This window comes from Ictalurus punctatus, chromosome 4, assembly GCF_001660625.3.
Source record: "Ictalurus punctatus breed USDA103 chromosome 4, Coco_2.0, whole genome shotgun sequence".
Taxonomy (NCBI): Eukaryota; Metazoa; Chordata; class Actinopteri; order Siluriformes; family Ictaluridae; genus Ictalurus; species Ictalurus punctatus.
In genome coordinates, this window is record NC_071284.1 from 31,355,891 (window position 1) to 31,376,046 (window position 20,156).

Here is a 20,156-nt window from a genome sequence, read left to right on the forward strand (position 1 = left end):
TAACAGGGGATGTGAATTGGTGTACCGTGGTCTGAACCATGGACTTAATAGAGTACCTGAACAAATACTGTAGCAGAGCTGATGAACGTAAAAAGCTTATCGGACCAGAGACAGGGCTAGAGACGCTAAATCCGAATGAGGAAAGTTTCCACAGATTTTTCATTTCATTTACTCTCTCTGGTCTGATTAGCGAAACCCACGAGTCAGACTGTTAAGCTAGTCACAAGGGGAACCGTGAAAAAACGCTACGAAGCAAAACATAACCACTTCAAATGGTCTTATTTCTGGCTATATTATTGATTAAGCATTAAAAGTAAGCTCTTGTCATCATTCAGTCATGTTATACAGATAGAAGTCCTTGCTGTGAAGTAGACCAGCTTGGAGATTCAGTGTTTGGTGAAGTGCTCTATTGACTTGAATCGGTTCTCCAGTGGTGGAATTATAATTTTGGATAATTTGACACCGTGATGCTTAAACATTCTGCTCGTTAAAAAAAAACAAAACAAACAAACCCAAAAAACTCATAGTATGTTAAAAGCTGAATATTAGGTCGAGGCCTCAAACGGTGTGCCATTCAGTCCTTGTAACTCTAGGTCAGGGGTGTCCAATCTTATCCGGAAAGGGCCGGTGTGGGTGCAGGTTTTCATTCCAACCAATCAGGAGCCACACCCGATTCCACCTGTTTAATCAGTTGATCTTGGCTTTCAGTAGACTCAGGTGTGGCTTCTGATTGGTGGGAATGAAACCCTGCACCCACACCGGCCTTTTCCGGATAAGATTGGACACCCCTGCTCTAGAAAATTAACATTTTGAAACTCATTTTCAACAGTGAATCTAAGAAAGCATGCACTTACCCATTTCAAACCCATCTCAGGCAACAATCTCATTTTCAAATCAGTAACAGGGTTCAGGTTTTTTTTTTTTTTTTTTTTTTTTTTAAAACATACAATTAGCAAATACTCAAATAACTAGCACCCATGCTAATAGCAAGATAACCTAGAAGACCATTGCTTAAAATGTATTTTTTAAAACGAATAATTTACTTTCGATCTGTAATTTGGGTAACAACGTTGTGTAACTTCAAAAGTGACCTCGTTAGGCAATATCATGATATTATTGAAAATAACGCAAAAAGGACGAGAAAAACGTACTGTTCTTCTTCCTGTCATCGTTTAGAAACTTGGACGACGCAACTTCCTGTCGAACCTTTGACTTGTGGATTATTCCAAACATTTCACCAGTGAAAGTGTTCAGGAAACAGGGTTGAGTGAATATTGCGCGACCGAATTGTACATTTTTTCACACCCTATGATAGACGACTCATTGAAAAGGACGGCTCAAGAACGATGATTTCAAATGAATCTGATATTAACTATCTTAATGATTACATTTCCAGGTAAAGTGTCGTTATAGTGGCTGAGGGAGACAGTCGGAGATGTTGGTTTCTAAGTGCTGTAGAGGTTTTATGAATGTTTTAAGTTATTTATCTGAAACATACACACGTGCAGCTATAAAGGACACTTTACTTGTCTTTAAAAATCTTACCTTTACATACAAATGTATAAATGTAATATCAGCGGGACACAAATAACACCCCAGTCGTGAAATCACCCATAACCCCTTGTCCCACTTATTGCTCTAAATCATAAAATCCATCTCAAAGAAGCTGTAATCTAAGTGTACACGTCTCAGTGTGGGGGTTTAAAAGTAAAGAACCAGGACACGCTGCATGACATCACATCCCGTCTTCTCTGGTTTATACAGCGCTCTGGTTTTGGGGTTAAGCTTTGAGCTTTGAGAAGAAATCAGACACACCTTAAGCTCTTGCTGACCCTGAAGGAAGTGTACTTTAGGACCACTAGGCTGTGAGGCTGAGAATTGGGCCGAGGCCACACATTTCTAAAGGTCATGACCCAGGGTGCAAACAAACACTGACACGGTGCCAAGAGCCAGCAGAGATGGAGTCGTGCCCCGGGCATCTGTGGCTCATATCGCAAGGTCGGTGGAGTCAGTGGAGTCAGCGTCATCGGTTTTTATTTATCTCATGGAAGGAAAGACTTTATACAGTTTACAGGCTATGAAAACTTGCATTATGTTAAATTGTGCTTACAAAATGAACACATGAATTTGTACTTTAAGCATGTGAAGGTAAACACGTGTTAAAGGAGTAAAAACACTTACTAGGTAACCAGAAAATACAGACACAGAGCATAAGCTAGCTAATGATTTAGCTAGCTAGCGCATAGCTATTATGTCTTCTATGCAAACAACATAAAGGCAGAATAGCAGTGAAAACTAGTCAAAACTGTCAGGAATATCAACATTTCTCTCAGATATGTTGGTAAATTTTAAAAAAATAATAATAAAAAAAAGATCACGTATGACTATGATTCTAGTGTAATTACACCTAGCATAAACCCTTAACACAACTGGGTAAAAATACTCATTTGTTTCCGCCTTCAAACTTTATTTAAAATCTTTTAACATACAAATAGTATGTCCACATAATGGTTTGAATTGGAAAATAATAATAATAATAATAATAATAATAATAATAATAAGCTATCATATAAATCATGGCACACATGCCCTACGTTATATAACATATGGGAGGGATATAATTAAATCACAGTACAGTGCTTCACAACTAGTGAGCTCTTTGAATATTTCTACTTCCAAAGGTAAACACCACGGGCCGTTTATATGGAGTTGTCTCGTAAATATAGCGGACGTGACTCCATAAACTGTAAATCCTGACCGTATTTGGAATTACGTAGAGATTTTTGCCGTTTCAGAGTGATCCTTGTTTTTTTTTTTCCGTATGTATTTTCATAAAAGCCAAACATGTGCTCTGACATCATCACCATACTGACCTTTTTAATTCCCGCACTAATATTTTCAAGCTCGAACAAGCATTTAAACTGCGGAGGAAGTTCTGCTCATAATGACTAACAACAAAGTCTGACAAAGGGCTGGTGATGCAGATCTGATTAGATTTTTGCTTGGGGTTTATTAGCATGTCTAAAAGACTGGGAAAAGCTAAATGTCAGGCTGAAACTGAGTGAATGAACTTTTTTTTTTGTTGTTGTTTTTTTTAAAGCATGGACGCATTTACTCCCCAGCTAAAAGTGACTGCAAAAATCTAAATAAAAGGCTGCAGCAAGGCTCAGAGTTTCGCATGTTCTCCGGTTTCCTCCCATCTCCTAAAACATGCTGGTGAGTGGATTGTCTTCTCTAGATTGCCCGTTGTGATAAACCAGTGTGTGAATGTGTGTGGATGGTGTTCTGTGATGTACTGGCGTCCCATCCATGAAGTTATAGAGTTGGTGCTTCATGAGATTATTATGTCTACATCATTTAGTGTCATTCTTCTGATGTAGAAATTACTTCATAGTATTTTTAAGATGAATAAAAACAGGCGCAATATTAATTATTTCATTCTTCTTCAGTAAGCAGGTTGGTCAGGGTCGCTGTGGATCCAGAGCCTATACCAGGAACACTGGGTGTGAAACGAGAATACACCGTGAATGGGATGTCTGTCCACCATGCTCACACACACATTCACACACTCATTCACACCTACGGGCGATGCAATTTAGCATCGCCAAGCAACCTGTTTTTGGGAGGTGGAGGAAACCCAAGCAGACATGTTGAGGATATGTGCAAATCCACAGAGACAGTATCTCGAGCTCGGGATCGAACTGGGGACCCTGGAGCTGTGAGGCAGCAGTGCTACTCCTAGATGGTTAGTACTTCCATGCAGCTCCTCTCTACATGGTTATTTTTGCATACATGCGCAGATGTAGAAAAATGAAACATTAAGGTCATATATTATGTGCTGTAGGATTTACTAGGCTGAAATCCAGGTCCCCATCAGACATCTTGAAACCCAGTAACAGCTATAATCTGATATAAGATATCGTAGTATGCTGTTATGACATGACGACTTGAATAATCACATTATAAGTGTGTATGGGACTGCAGCCAGGGAGGATGCGGAGAAAGCAGAACACCACATATAGTTCTGGTCCAGGGCTTTTTTTTTTTTAAATCACACTTTAGGTGTGTGGGTGGAGGCTGTGTGTGTGTGTGTGTAAGGCAAAGGATAATGTGAGCTGCTGCTGTGGATAATTTTGTCTGTTTAGTCTGCTATTACTACTATAAAGCCCCCTTTTTAAAAATGTTTTGCTCCGGCTTTTGACTAATTAGCTCTACTAAAAAGACCAGCGGTGAACTGATGACGGCAGATCTGACTGGACGTTGCTCGCGGTTTATTAGCGTGCCTAAATGACTGGCAATAACAAAATGCCAGGCTGAAACTAAGCAAATTAACCCAAGAGTTTAAGCATGGCCATACTGAATCCCAGCTAAAATGAGAAACTAGACACAGAAGGACACCATTATGGCTCTACTCCAGGATTTTCTATCAAAATGCTCTGAGAAAAATGAGGGCCTGGACGGATGTGTGTGTGTGTAAGGCTAGGTCTCACGTTGGCTTGGAAGCCCCCAAGATCCCTCAGTTGGCTCAGAGAGAGATCTCTGTTGGCATATTTTGTGACCCCCAAGGCTGGCACTGAGCAGGAGGGAAAAGCAGGGTCAGAGGAGTGAAATGTTACCGGGGGAAATGCAAATTGTCCCTGACAACTGGTGCAGAAAGCATGTTCTCCCTGACTCAATCTGGACCTTTGATATTTCACAAAGTCAAACGGAACTTGGCAGTTGCCACCCCAGGGCGAGTTTTGATTAGGTTATTTAAAGAGGTTTGGAATAAACACACCCACAAACACATGGTGTCTTGCTGTTACCGGATGGACTCACGACATGGATTTGCTTGGAAAGTTGTGGCACCGATATCTTTTTTTTTTTTTTAAAGCCTGGCTTGCCTCCCTCCTTCCTGGTTCACACTCCTCTGACCGCCTCCTTCTGTGAACAGAGAATTGGCCATCTGAGTTCACACGGCGGAACAGCACAACAGGCTGAGCAACACGCGTCCAGGCACTGTCACCGAGAGTCCTAGAAGGAGGAGCTCTGCTGTGCCACCTTCCTCTAAAAGTGGGCGTGCACTACAGCATTTTCAGCCTAATTTATCCTGACAAATTTTCAAGAGGGTCATTCCATCTCAAGTGGTCCAATACAGGTCGTGTGACCATTTTTAATTCTCCTATTTTTTTGAGTGATTACCTCTAGGTATTGGCATTGCAAAACCACATTTAAATTTTTTTTTTTCATTTTTGATTTACTTGGTTTAACTATGACAGGCTTCTGAGCTGTAGTCACTTACTGCTTGTACCACAGGAGAACAAACACCAGAGCTCTGTTTATGACACTGTTCATTTATAAAACTCAAAATTTTTACAGCAGAATGCTACTATAAAAGACTTATCTCTGTGAAAATTTCAGGTTTGTATCTGGTCCCTCAACCAGAGATATTCAACCCACAATATTGCCTTTTCTTGCCCCCAGGAAAACAAAACAAAACATGAGAAGTCTCAAATCTGAAATGTTCTGTATGGACATTATACTTACCTATCAACCCCCTAAAAAAATTAAGACTGAAACTTGAACCCTTCCCGTTATGAATTGGCCCTAAAAGTGGAACTATGAGCAATCTTGAGCATTACATTTGGACAAGTGTTAGGAACAAAATATTTATATTTGTCCATGTACCTCATAATGTGTTCTAGAGATCAGTTTATGTCCCAAGGAGCTTGGCTCTCCCTGAGCCGAGATATTGCGGTTTCTATAAACTGAAATGTACCGTGTGCCATGACGCAAAGACGGCCATTGTAGTCAAACAAAGAAACAAAGAAACAAACAAAAAAGTTGTAATCGCTCAAAAATTCTGTTTTAAAAATTGAAAAACCGTCAAGCAACCAACTTTACAATTATTAGACCACTTGAGATGGACTGTCCCAAAATCAAATGTGAATTTCCATACCAGGAACAGAACCTGTCTATCAGTATGGCTGATTTAGTGATGCGAGGCAGCAAATCAGTCTTTCTGATCCTCCCGATATCTTCAAATGTATATATATTTTTTGTAATAAGATTAAATAAAGACTTTGTAGTGTCAGATGGTCAGCAATCAAACTGGATGACCGATACTCCTGGATATCCAGTAACACCGCTAGGAGAAAAACAGTGAACACAATACAAAAAACAGTGAACACAATCACTGTGCACAACGGTCAGCAAACAATGGAGACGTGTTCTTCAGAGAGATACGGTAACTCAGAGAATGTTACTGGGAAACTCTGAGGATGTCCAAGATGAAGGACAGGGTTGTGGAGAACCAGTCTCAACCGCAGAGTGTCTGATATCTTTTGTACACTTTTCTGGCCACAAGCTTCAGGATCTTGAAGGCTGCAGTCTGACTGGCTCTCCACACTTTTCTGTATACAACCTTTCATGCACCGGTTTTGAACAGGACACGCTGTTACTATTCAAACTATTCAAGATATAGTCACTGAATTGAAAAACAAAAGGTCATGGCATTGTGCATTTGAATATTATTAAAGAGTTTAAAGCGGTCAGTGTTAAGTAAGGAAGACAAGAAAACATTTGTCCAACGTTTAGTACAAGAATCTCTTGCGAACGTGACCCTGGTTCTATCCTGAACCAAGGTTTCTGTCTGTCTGGAGTTTGGCATGGTTTCTCTGTGACATGTGGGTTTCCTCAAGGTTCTCTGGTTTCCACCTACCTCCCAAAAACATTTTGGTGGATTGCCTATGCTAAATTGCCTCTAGGGGGTGAATGTGTTTGTAGTGCCCTGCAATGGACTAGCGTCGGAGGGTGTATTCTTGCCTCACACCCAATGTCCACCATGACACTGACCAGGATAAAGCAATTACTTAAGACGAAGAAATGAATGAATTCACTGACAGTGTTTCTGCATCTAGCACTTATTTCCTGAACATATATTCAGTAGGAAAATAAGTTTAATCCCTACATGCAGATGCATCTGGATCTCCCTTGTTGCATAAATCCAAGCGTATAAATCCAGGATGAAGGACATTGTCATTTTTTACTGACTCCAGCTTTGTGTTATATATATATATATATAAAATGTATGGCGTGTATATGACGGCAATGGCATCACAGTCGAGGAACAGTCTGTCTGTTGACGGTTGTCTGTATATATATATATATATATCACCTGGACAGATGATGAGCTCTTGTCTCCGAGGTCAAGTGCTCCATGAACACATAGGGATGTGAATTTGGAGCAGGCATGCTGAGAGTTCCTCTACATATCCCACCAGGCATGGGGTACAGCTCAATACATTACACAAGCACACAACACAGTCGAAGGGTTTTTGAATGAAGGTTTGGAGAGCCCCTTTATGTGTAGATAAGAGGGAAATTAGCGAACCACTTCACGCCGAGCAAGGACAGTCCGTAAGAGCATTACATAAGACAATAACACTCAAGTGAACAAAACTGAGAGGCAAAGCAAATTGTCTGCTAAAATCTAGCCTAATGCACAGTGGATCTAACGCGATTGCTATTCAGAGAAAGTGTGTGCGTGCAAGAGAGATGGATAAAGACAAGAGATAGAGAGAGAGAGAGAGAGAGAGAGAGAGAGAGAGAGAGCTCAAGGGCATGGTGAAGAGAGAAAATACAACCCCAGGCGTAATTACTGCCACATCACCCACTCAACCCTTAATGAGACTCGAGGCCAGCGGGGAAAACTGGCCCTGCACTCAAGCAGAAAATAGACACAAAACTACACGATTAGACCAAATAACTGGCCTCATCCTGACCAAAATCACCGGGTGGTTAAACACACAAACACAGCCAGAAAGAGAGTTAAAATAATCACACCCGAATCACCCACACCTGCTGAGTCGAATTCTCAGCTGCGGCCTTTATTCCCTTCTTCTGTAGTGTTGCGTTGTGGTATGTTTCTTCAGCAAGCTGTTAACATCATTTAAAAACCAGTAAGTGACTACATGACTGATTCCTGTTCTCATTTTCAGCACTGCGGTGATGCTCAGGGCTGACGCCCATGTCGGAAATGCAAATCCAGCCGCCTGCGAGCGCACGTGGTAATTGTGAAGGCATCAGCTGAAACGCTGGATTATTTTTAGGGCCTCTTAGTGAAGTGGGAGCTCTGAGTGTGTGTGTAGAGTGGGAGCGAAGAAGCATGTCTGTCTGACGAGCAGGGGAGATAGGTAGGATGTGTGTGTAAGCGAGTGAGCGATGCGAGCGAGACAGACAGACAGAGATGTGAGCGACATGTCGAGTCTACCTTAGGCAGCAACACTTCACAATGACACTGTCAGTTCCTCAGCACTTCCTGGATTTTATGGGTTGAATGACAAGCTTTAGCTTTGCAATGCTCATTTTTAGCTTACACGTGTCAAAAAAAACCAAACGGTTCTATAGGACGCGTAGCTTTCTTTGAGGGTTCAGAAAAGGAAATGATAGGGTTCTACGTAGGGTTCTGCATTAGTCTTGAGGTAATATGACGCTGATATTTATCAGACTTACTAGTTTGGGCTAGATGTCTCTCGTGAATGTAAAAACATCATCATTTACGCAATTGATTGTAATTTGTCAAATCTGAAATTGACCTTGCACGTGCTCACGTGGAATCTTTTCTTCTATACTTCTTATATAAATCCTTCTTCTGTGGTAAGAGTGCAGGTTTTATTTATAGTAGTGTTTATAACGTTCACTAAGTCTACATACGGTGTGTTAACCCTTAAATGAATACTTCAGTGTGAGTAGTTTGTTCTCCTGGAAGTATTCCCGTTCTGAAGTGTTTTAATCCTTGCCAACGATTATACAGTCATTTTTTTTTTATTGATTAAAGAATTACACGATTTCTGTCCTTTCCTGGTGTGGTGGAACATCTCCAAAACGATTTAGTTCATGTTATCACTTAGGTCATAGCAGCTATAAACAGTCATCCAGCAACCTCTCTTCTTTCTCTTTAGAATTGAACGAGGCCGTGTTTACACTGGTGCGTTTTGGTTATGAAACGGCGTTATAAAATGAAAACGATCCTCGTCCACACTGGCGTTTCCGCTGCGTTTCAGAAACGATCTCCGTCCACGCGACACGACCGAACACGCACGTCACATGACCATTCGTGCACACTGGGCACGCGCGTACAAGTGTAAACAGGAAGTTGGTTGCTAATCCAAACCGTGCGTGTACGTGTAGGGCTTACGCCGCTTGAATTGAGATTTGTTGGCGATCGCTCTAATCGTAGCTCGCCCCTTGCGCATGTAGCAGCTGCGGTATTATAAAATACAGAATTGAACTGCACAACGGCTGCTAAGAATGACGACGAAGCCAGCAAAGCTTGCGGTTCAGTCTGCGTGTCGTTGCGTATATGATCAAGGTAGCGTAACGGTCATGTGTTTAGGGGCTTGACGAATCAGTGAAGGATACGCCATGATCCAGAAGACCCAATCAGGGGGCGGATGTGGACGGAGCCACGCCTTAGTTTTCAAAAGTCTTCGTTTTGGTCTGTTTACACTGAAACGCAAGCCGGGAGTGAGCCCCCTACTGGGCAAACAATTCACACCTCTACACAATAACACTGGTACTGTGATAAAACTGACAGCACTATTAAAGCTTGTTCGATAGTAAAACACTGTATACAACTGCCAGAATAAAATCGTAACATTTAAACCTTCATATGAGCCACGAACCATGACTGTGGAGTGTGACGTCACTAATACATTCAATCCTGAACAGGAGGAATTCCCCAGAAACTCTCAAACCCTGTGTTCGATCATTTAAGACCAGTTTCACTCCTGGCCTCCTAATAAACGCAAACCTACCAGCGTGTAGAAGCCTCACACACACACACACACACACACACACACACACACACACGCTTAGATGTTCAAGCAGCTCAAAGCTGATTAGAAGCTGCTGCTCAAGTTAACGAAGATTTAGGTGGCTGTCAGGATTATACAGTCTCATAAGACAGTTTAATGTAAACCCACTTAAAAAAAAGAGACCTGAACAGTTGCCTGGTTATTTATTTATTTATTTATTTGTTATTTTTAATACCCCCACATGGTGTTAAAATCTATACCAGATCTTTTGACACTCATAATGAGATGAGGCTAAAAATAAATCCCCATCAGGCAGGAGAACTGCTGTCTGATTCCAAGCTGTTCATTCCTCTTAAAACCTTCATGTATGGCAGCTTTCACAAGCCGGGATTAAGCAACACGCCGCTTCCATCTCACCGTCCAGCCAATCAAAGTGTTAGGTCTGCTTTACTTTCTGCCTCAGATTCCCAGTGACGAGCAGCTGTTGCGCCTTTAATCTTCACAGCTGTGTAAGATTACGCCTTGAGAGAGTGGTTCTGGCTCAGACTCAATCCTTTTCAGACACTCTCTCCTGTGATATCTGATTCACTGAAATAAATATGACGTCTTGAAGAAATCCTGAGGGTTTGGTTAAAGAAGTGGAAGGACGTCGTTGACCGTCTTGGGTTTCAGCAGCACTCGCTGATAGCTGGGCGTTTTTGAAACGACCTAGGTCATGACTTATATAGTCATAAGTTCAAGTGGCTGGGTTGATGAGAAACTGCCATTTTTGGTGGCTTTGACTAAATTCATGAGGATATCAGCAGGATAACAGCTGAGGTCATACGCTTACGTACGCCAGGCAGAATCGGCAAAATGTTCATAATTAAAAATAAATGAAAGAAGACGGATCATAAAGATTGCATTGTTTTTGTATTTCGTCCTGCCCTGTTTAAGCTCATCTTCACGTAACAGATGTTTACATATAATCCACAAGACCAGTTCAAAAGTCTACACACGCTCGATTATTAATCCTGTGTGTCGTTAACTGGATGATCGACCACATCCTGTTTTAACGTTCTGTGAGAGTTCTTCACGAGTCCCTTGTTTGTCCTGAGCAGTTAAACTGCCCGCCGTTTCCAGCATCTTCTGCAGATTTGATCCCTTTTCCGATAGCGGCTATATGATGTCGAGATCTGTCTTTTCACACTGAGGACGACTGAGACAACTGATTTATGAGCATCAACCCGGATATGCGCACCCTTTCGGCTCATATATGCGTTCGCCAAAGAGTTTTTGTCTTGTCTTTTATTCCAAAAGAGTTCCGATTTGTCTCGTGTGCTTGTTTGTTACGCAGAGGAGCTTTGAATGAGGTGCGGGAACGGAGATGATCGTGGTGCACTTCGTTGCTTATTGTTATCTCTGTGGAACTGTTGTTTCCTGCTGCTTTCAGGACATCCTGCAACTCTTTTCAACTCACTTCTGGCTTCTCTCGTACCTCCCTTATCATTAGTCTGAGAGCGCGGTGTGAAATCTCGCGTGGGACACGCGTCTGAGGACGATGAGTTGCTGTTCCATGAACTTTCAACTTGCGTACTGTATTATCGTAACAGTTGTACCGACGGTTGATGTTTAAGGTCTTTGCTACGGCTTTTTCCGCTCAAGTATTGTTCATTTACGTTGTGCCTGAGAACTTTAGGAAGCTCCTTCACCTTCACCATGAAATCCTCCCAACCGATGTCAGTGTCTTTTAAAATGACGCCAGGGGCAATTTGTATTTTCTGCCATTTTTTAAAAATGTGGAGCGTCAACCAAACGAGCCCCTGTGAATGAGCGGTTAGTATAGAAACAAAAAACCTTTATATAAACCTGTGATTTGAACTACTGTCAGACTAGTGACTGCTATTGTAGATCCTCTGCTTCATGACAGTTTAAGACATGGCTTTTCAGCGTAGTTAGCTTTAATGCTGTTATTAAACTAGCCATGCTAATGAAAAGAAAGAAAGAAAGAAAGAAAAGAAAAACGGGCGTGAACTGGGCACTCGTACGGCACTGGACTGGGCAGGAAATCCTTCAGTACATCATGTTTACTTTGTGTGAGGTTTGAATATAAGTAGTATGCATAGTGCGCCATTTCGAAGCAACATCTCATGCTTTGTCCAGTCAAGCGTGAGTCCATGCTAACCAGGGCAGCAGAGGACACAACTCAGGAACATCGGAATGGACATCAAGGATGCCACAAGACATAGCAGTCTGAATCAGAGTGCACGAACCAGACATCGAGACCGAGGACGGAAAAAAAAGCAAAGCATGTCATCTGGGTCAAAAAAAAAAAAAAAAGGGACAACAACGTTAACTGTAGACCCAACAATACAGTGAGTGATAGTCACCTTGATGAGGATGTGAGGAGGGTCTTCGGTGTTTTTCATCAAGCTGAAGTCTCGCCAGGCCTCGATGACTAAGTCAGACCCGGGTACAAGCCTCTCGGCTGAGCTGCCACTCTTACGTAACCGTGTCTTTGTTAGTGGCGCTCCAGGCTCATCACCGTCCTCGTGAGCACGAGCCAAACACAAACGAGGACAGATCGCTGAAAGCCAAATTCCAGAGCAGGAGAGATAAAAAGTTTAAAAGAAGAGCACTAATTAAGACAAATAAGCTTTACGGATCAGGGGGCGGTTCCTCTGAGTCAAATACGCTCCCGTTGTTCCGAGTCGAGCTCGTCTTACGGACGGTGACTCATCCGTTTAGTGTCAATCCTCTGCAAAGCTGAGGCTGCTAAAAGATCACACAAGAGGGGTGGGTGGGGTGGGGAGGCAGACACGATGATTTGTACCCCAAACAAGACAAATCTACACACAGCTCACGCTTTAATAGTGGTGCCTGAAACTGTATTCTAGTCTCAATGACTGACTGAAAATATTCCGCCTTTCGCACGTCTGGGACTCGTGGGTCGCACCAAATGAGAGGTTCGAAGTGTCACACGCTGATCTGATACATCCGATTCAATCATCAGCATCAGAGTTACAGGGAAGACAAACAGTACATGTCGACATGTTTAATTTACAGTGTTCCAGTTAGTGTAAATGTACAGTAGTGACATGTTCACCACCTCCGGGGTTGGAGGTCTGACTCCCGTCTCCGCCTTGTGTGCGTGGAGTTCGCACGTTCTCCCCGTGCTTCACGGGTTTCCTTCGGGTACTCCGGTTTCCTCCAAAGACGTGATTAGTATTTGCAAATCGTCTGTAGTGTGTGAATGTTTGCGAGGTTGTGCCCTGCGATGGGTTATCACACCGTCCAGGATGTCCCCTGCCTTGTGCTCCGAGTCCGCTAGGATAGGCTCCGAGTGGTATAGATCATGGATTGATGGATGGATGGAATATAAACCGAAAACGTGGTATAAGGGCTCAGTGGTTAAGATGTTAGGTTACTGATCAGAAGGTCTTGAGTTCAAACCCCAGCACTACCAATCTGCCACTGTTGGGCCCTTGGGCAAGGCCCAAGTGAGATTAATGTAAGCTGCTCTGGATAAGGGCGTCTACCAAATGCCAAAATGTAAATAAGGTTCTATATAAATTTGTGTATATAGTTAAAAAAAACCAAGTCATTCAGTGATTTGAGATCAATTCTGTCTTTTCCATACCCAAGTTTCCATTTTCTAAAGAAAGCAAATTTCATTCACACGTCATGGTTGATGTACTACGTTGGGAACGAGGGGAAACGTTCAGATAAACAAATGTTTAAAATGGGGCTTGAAATATCAAGGGGTCCATCCGAGAGGCGGTTAGATCAAAACCGCTCCAGTTCTGTCACATCGGGCGTGATGTAATGGACAGAAACATACATAACTTTCCTGAACATTGGACATTAGCAAACTAAAGAGTAAATTCTGAGCTCGTCCATTTCCATTCCTAACACGTTTACAGGCCGGTTCTGAGACTCCCGGTTCAGCTGATCTGGAGTCCCGGCGGCTGTTTGTCACCGCATCACACTTTCATCACACCTCACACGAGAAAATCAAGTGCGAGGACTTGTTCGGCGCCGAGCTCCCAGATATAGCTTCTCGCTAGACAAAACACAGCGTCTCTGCACCTGTCAGCCACAAAGCGTCCCGGCGCAGTGTGTGGGTGTTGCGAGGCAACCGAATCCCCATGAAACTTATTCCCATGAAAGTAATTCACGTCAGAACAGAGAGGCGTGGATCCTGCAGGGCTGGAGTGTACACTAATATCGTGAAAGCTGTTTTGATTGACAGCACAGTGGCCCAGTTTGGGTCGCCTCGAATGTGGGTCACAGATAATAACAAGCTGGAAGTCTTAAAGAATTTGGTTGTCATATAGTAAATTCATTTATAATGATGTGAGGCTATTAATTAACCTTTATTATTAATCATTAGCATCATTTTAATTAGGAGTATTGCAGGTTTTTCCTGAGGTAAAATCTAAAAAGGGGCACAGCTGTCATTCTAGTGAAGGAGAGGAGGCATGGCCTATGTACCTGTCAGTCCTTGTGCAGGAGGCGTGGCCTGTGTGCCTGTCAGTCCCGATTAAAGGAGGTTTGGCCTATGTCTTGGTGAAGGAGGCATGGCCTTTGTAAATGGTAAATGGTCTGCACTTATATAGCGCTTTTATCCAAAGCGCTTTACACTGTGTCTCATTCACCCATTCTCACACACACTCACACACCAGTGGTAGCAGAGCTGCCACGCAAGGCGCTAACTTGCCATCGGGAGCAACTTGGGGTTCGGCACTTCGGTATGTGGAGTCACGTGGGCCGGGAATCGAACCGCCAACCCCACGGTTAGTGGACAACCCGCTGAACCACAACCGCCCCAATTTGTAATTTGTGTATTACAGTCACATTAAAGGAGGTGTGGCCTTTGTGCATTATAGTCACACCAGAGGAGGCGTGGCCTTTGTGTATTACAGTCACATTAAAGGAGGCGTGGCCTCTGTGTATTATCGTTACATTGAAGAAGGTATGTCCTTTGTGTATAATAGTCACACTGAAGGAGGCGTGGCCTCTGTGTATTACAGGCATACTGAAGGAGGCGTGGCCTTTGTGTATTACTGTCACACTGAAGGAGGCGTGGCCTCTGTGTATTACAGGCATACTGAAGGAGGCGTGGCCTTTGTGTATTACTGTCACACTGAAGGAGGCGTGGCCTTTGTGTATTACTGTCACACTGAAGGAGGCGTGGCCTTTGCGTATTACTGTCACACTGAAGGAGGCGTGGCCTTTGCGTATTACTGTCACACTGAAGGAGGCGTGGCCTCTGTGTATTACAGGCATACTGAAGGAGGCGTGGCCTTTGTGTATTACTGTCACACTGAAGGAGGCGTGGCCTTTGTGTATTACTGTCACACTGAAGGAGGCGTGGCCTTTGTGTATTACTGTCACACTGAAGGAGGCGTGGCCGCTGTACCTGTTCGTCCTTGTGAAAGAGGCGTGGTCTCGATCAGTCCTCGTGAAGGAGATGCGACCTGTGTGATGGGCTGTTCCACTACATGGCCTATATGCCGGTCAAATACAAGTGAAGGAAGTGTGTCCTCCATCTCCTTAGACCAAAAAAATGATGGTTTTCAAAATCCTGTCACCTCATATAGGATCGAAACCAGATCATGTGAAATGATGGGCTGCTCCGAACGGATCTTTCAATCACTACATCATTCATCACCTATCGAGACCATCTCGCAAGCAGACACACATCTCTAGTGTTTTTATATCCATTTGTATGTGTTTTATTTAATGATGACGGAGGAAACTTACCAGCTTGCCAACTACCTCCTACTCTCTCTCTCTTTTCACTCTCACACGTACACACACACACACACACTCACAGAACCAAAACGCCATTCTCACTTCACTTATTTATTCAGGGTTTTTTCTTCAGATTTTTAGTTGAAAATTGCCCATAAAGCCATTCTACTCGTTTAGTTGGTTCCATAGATTGAGACGGGCGTTTCCCCTCCACCCAAAAGCGCACACAAACCACATCCCTGCTCCATGGTGATGTCAAGACTCAGACATGATGAAAATTCGAGATAAAACACCTCGTCACATGCGTTGCTCTTGAACAGAAACGAGTGGGAGATCATTTGCGGTCATACATTTAATGTTCAGAATTGCTAGAATAATTGTCCCCTGCGTGGCTAGCGGAGGGACGAGCCGGCTGACCTTTTGACAGATTTCAGCTTAAAGTTTTTTAATCTGCATATAATTGTACGTCTGGTGCTGTAATATTCCAGCGTATTGTTCCAGATACAGCAATTCATCAAGTCTTCTTGTTCTGGGCTCGACACTTTGCCAGACAGCATTAATAACCGCTGGGGGCGGGGCTTACTGAAGGGCCATTTGTACCCAAGCCTAAACAGCATTTTTGATTAATACTCTCACACCACATATAAATAACAGTATCATTAACCAAGGCCAAGAGTGTCATAAGGTCAATTTCTGAGTTTGTCCCCTCCCCTTTGACCACATACACACTCGTACTCTCGTCACGCTGGTCTGATGGAATGATTTATTCGTAATCATGGCAGCATAATCAAACAATGAACATTGAAAGCACTGACAGATTAACCCAAGGCCCCCTCTCTCTCTCTCTCTCTCTCTCTCTCTCTCGTCCATCGACCTCCGCACATCTCTGTCAGTTGAGTCGTCTTTGCCTTTTTTTCAGGTTTTCTTCTTATTTTAAGTCCTTTAAATACATTTTAATATAAAACAAGCTCACGCACGAAGAGTTCTACCGTATTCGGATCCACCCACCCCCGCATCCCGAGGGTTTATGGGCAAACTGCTTTGTGTGTCCTGTTTTGGCCGGCGCAGTTTGAGCTCTACTGGGAAATGCATGTGTAAATGTGTGTGCATGTGCACGTGTGTGTGTACGAATTTGTGCATCGTTCCAGCTCTTTGCACTTGTCCCAGGTCAGATGTCGAGTGACGTTGGGAGACAGCAAATAAACAGATAAATCAACAACAACAGAAAAAATGACGCTCGTTTAAAAAAAAAAAAAAAAAGCCTGATAAAAAAAAAAAAAACGTAATAAAAACAAAAATAAGCCTGTGTGTGGCAGAGGAGGGGGGACGTGAGAGGCATCAGTCCTGCCATCTGGAGGCACTCAGGCACAGAGTGAATGCCTCACACACTCGCACGTGAACACACACACACACACACCAAGGAGGAAGAGAGCATGCAGCTAGAACCCGTGCCACACGAGACAGGAGGAAGAGATGAAAAATCTGGAGAAAGAGAGACAGACGGTGTTAAGAACGGAGAGAGAGACAGAAAGCGAGACAGACAGAGAGCTAGAGAGAGAGAGAGAGAGAGAGAGAGAGAAAAAGAGAGCTAGAGCAAGATGTGCACCTGACAAAACAATGGAGAAAAGGCCAGCCTTGCTCCTGTTAATGTCACAGCAACACACACAGAGAGAGAGAGAGAGAGAGAGAGAGAGAGAGAGAGAGACTTTTATATTTAGCTGGCAGAATGAGGAAAATACTTTTAGGCAAAAGGATATCAGCATGGTATTAAAAAAAAAAAAAGACAAAGGCAGGACACCATTAGGACTCTACGTGCTTTCTCTCACTCACACACACACACACACACACACACACACACACACACACACACACACAAACATCTAATAAGCTTCCACTCCCCACAGAAACACAGCACGCGTGTGTCCAGATTAACAGTCCAAAAAAAAAAAAACATAAAAAAATAAAAGTCCCAAAGACGAATGAAAGGACAAGCCGGAGCCTGAGACGCTGCTTGATGAGGCAGACGCCCACCGCGTCTCTACCCGCCTCCCCACCTCCTCCTGTGTAAAAAGCTGTGGGCGTGGCCCTCCTCCGCTTCACAGGTAGAGTTCTTTAGATCTGATGTGCTGCAGCTTCTCGTGCAGCATGCGGAACGAAGGCCGCTTCACCGGGTCCAGGATCCAGCACTGCTTCATGAGGTCGTACACCACAGCGGGGCAACCGTCCGGTGCCTCCATCATGTAGCCCTTCTCTACCCGCGGCACTACCTCCTTCAGAGGCTAAACACACACACACACAATGCTCTAGTCATCACATTACACAAGGCAAACACACTGAAGACTTTAAAAGCAATCATCTTAATTTAGACTTTTCTTTTCTGTGTCTGACCAATCAGCAATCGGAATTCCATTATCATGTGACTATACTCAATATTTATGTGGAGGAACGGCTGCAGACCGGTGGTTATGTACCACGTGTTCAAATCTCCAAAGGTGCATCTCTACTTAGTATATTTTTTATCATTTTGTGCTTAATAGCGGTCGCCGTACCGTTTATATACAGCAGTGAAGGACGTTTTTTAAAATGACACGTGTGCCAACCAATCACAGTTCACGGCCATGCTATAAATAGCAAGCACTACGTCCGTCTAGAAAGATTAGGCCTCAGACTGAAAAGACATGACAATCTATCTACAAAAAGGATCTCGTTGTATACACAATATGGCCAAAAGTATGTGGACACCCATACGTACACTTCAGGAACTCTTTAGCCCGGTTTAAACAAGACGGACTTTTCACTCGGGTGAATTTGAAGTACTCGGGCTGAACTTCACCTCGGCTTAGTAGTAGTTTTCCCACTACAAACCTAAATATAACCGATTGATTACGTTTTTTTTTTTTTTTTTATTACATAGAATTTTAGGAGGGTAGTAATGTGGATCTGATGGTGTACGGATATCACAAAACTTTTAGGAAAGTAACATTTTCTGGTGAAAATACTTTAAATGATGTTGCTCCAGAGTCTGTTAGTTGGATAAAACCCCATAAGAACAGGTCTGGTAAAACTTTCTCTCATGTACGTCTCATCTTACAACCGTTATTGTTTGCTTGTGACGTTTGTAGATTTGAATTTGCGTTATACTTGAACAAATCCCTTTAGACACTGCGGACGTCATGGGTAGAGAGAAACTCAAAACCGTTACGGTATTCAATTAAAATGGAAAAACTAAAGAAAAGTTGGATAATTAAGGTTAGGAATTCAGGCTAGAGGTAATGTGTCATATCCTTGACGTGTTAGAGTTGTGTGTTTCGAAAATATTCGCTCTAGTGGCCTCTAGTGGCCAAAGCAAATACTGCGCAAATCCTACACCAGGCTTTACACTGAAACTTTCAGAAGAATTTTTTTTTTCTTGAATTTGAAACTCTGTCAGTCAGTCTAAACAACAGGATGAAGTCTCTTACAATTCTGGGGTAAGGCACACGGCCGAAGGAGTAGATCTCCCAGAGCAGGACGCCGTAACTCCACACGTCAGACTTGGTGGAAAACCTCTGTGAAAGAAAGAGATCAAGATGGAATATCAGACTGGACGGATTTGAATTTTTGAGTCTCTGGGCTCCTTTTTAAAAATATTTCAGTCCATATTTCAGTCACTAACCATGGGTACAGCACTGTCTGACACTCATTACTATCACAGCGAATAAAGTGGCCAATCACTTCTCCTGGAAGTAACGCGCTTACACATTAGCACAAGTGCATTTGATGAGCTCCCATTAGCATTTCCCCTTTTTTTTCCCCCCCGGAATCTCTCGAACCATCTCTGGAGCCTTTCTATTACTGTTAACGCAGACATGTCTGGATTCATAAGCACCTTATGAAATTATACAGCACTTATTAAACCGTCTCCAGCTGCAGAGAGATATTTACTGCTGATCGTCTGAGACTTGTGTGGAGATATTTGGTTATGTGCGTTTGGATATAACCTTCTCTCGAAGTGCCTCGGGCGACGTCCATTTAACAGGCAGCTTGGCCGTGTCCTGAGTGGACGACGCTTCCTTGGTCAGGCCGAAGTCGCTCACTTTGGCGATGTTGTCCTCAGATACCAGAACATTCCGTGCCGCGAGGTCCCTGTGCACAAAGTTATTGGCCTCGAGGTACTCCATCGCCTCACACACATCACTGAGAGAGAGAGAGAGAGAGAGAGAGAGAGAGGGAGAGGGAGAGAGAGAGAGAAAATGAATGAATGAAAAGAAAAGAAGGTTGTTCTGGATGGATCAACAATAACGGGGATGAAAATGAATTCAGTAAAACTTCTGCAACACTCACAGTGAGAATTTGAATAAGCACTCAACCCCAAGCACAGTGCGCCCTCGCGAGCGCAGGTAGTCCACTAGACTGCCCTGTTACAGAGAGAGAGGGAGAGAGAGACAGACAGAGAGAAATGACCAAGCTGCAGATAAAAAAAAAAAGAAGGTATTCACCCCCATGACACATTCTAAACAGATTTCAGTCTGACTGCTAAAACATTCTGACTGAGTCACCTTTAAGGTAACCCTCCTATCATGTTGGGAAAAAAATGACATCCATTATGTTATGGTTCAGAATAACTTCCACAGTTTAAATACA

The 20,156-nt window shown here is 43.2% G+C and overlaps 1 protein-coding gene across 1 annotated transcript in view; it reads right to left on the minus strand.

The window, feature by feature from the left end:
* Positions 1-16,276: 16,276 nt before the first annotated feature.
* LOC108264744 (tyrosine-protein kinase CSK) overlaps positions 16,277-20,156 on the minus strand; it is a 38,464-nt gene continuing 34,584 nt past the window's right edge. Inside the window, exons 10-13 of the mRNA XM_053678164.1 lie at positions 19,857-19,930; positions 19,514-19,709; positions 18,995-19,081; positions 16,277-17,812 (exon numbers count right to left, since the gene is read on the minus strand). Of these exons, the coding sequence (XP_053534139.1) occupies positions 17,630-17,812; positions 18,995-19,081; positions 19,514-19,709; positions 19,857-19,930 (540 nt within the window). The 3' untranslated portion in view covers positions 16,277-17,629. The remainder of the gene's footprint in view (positions 17,813-18,994; positions 19,082-19,513; positions 19,710-19,856; positions 19,931-20,156) is intronic.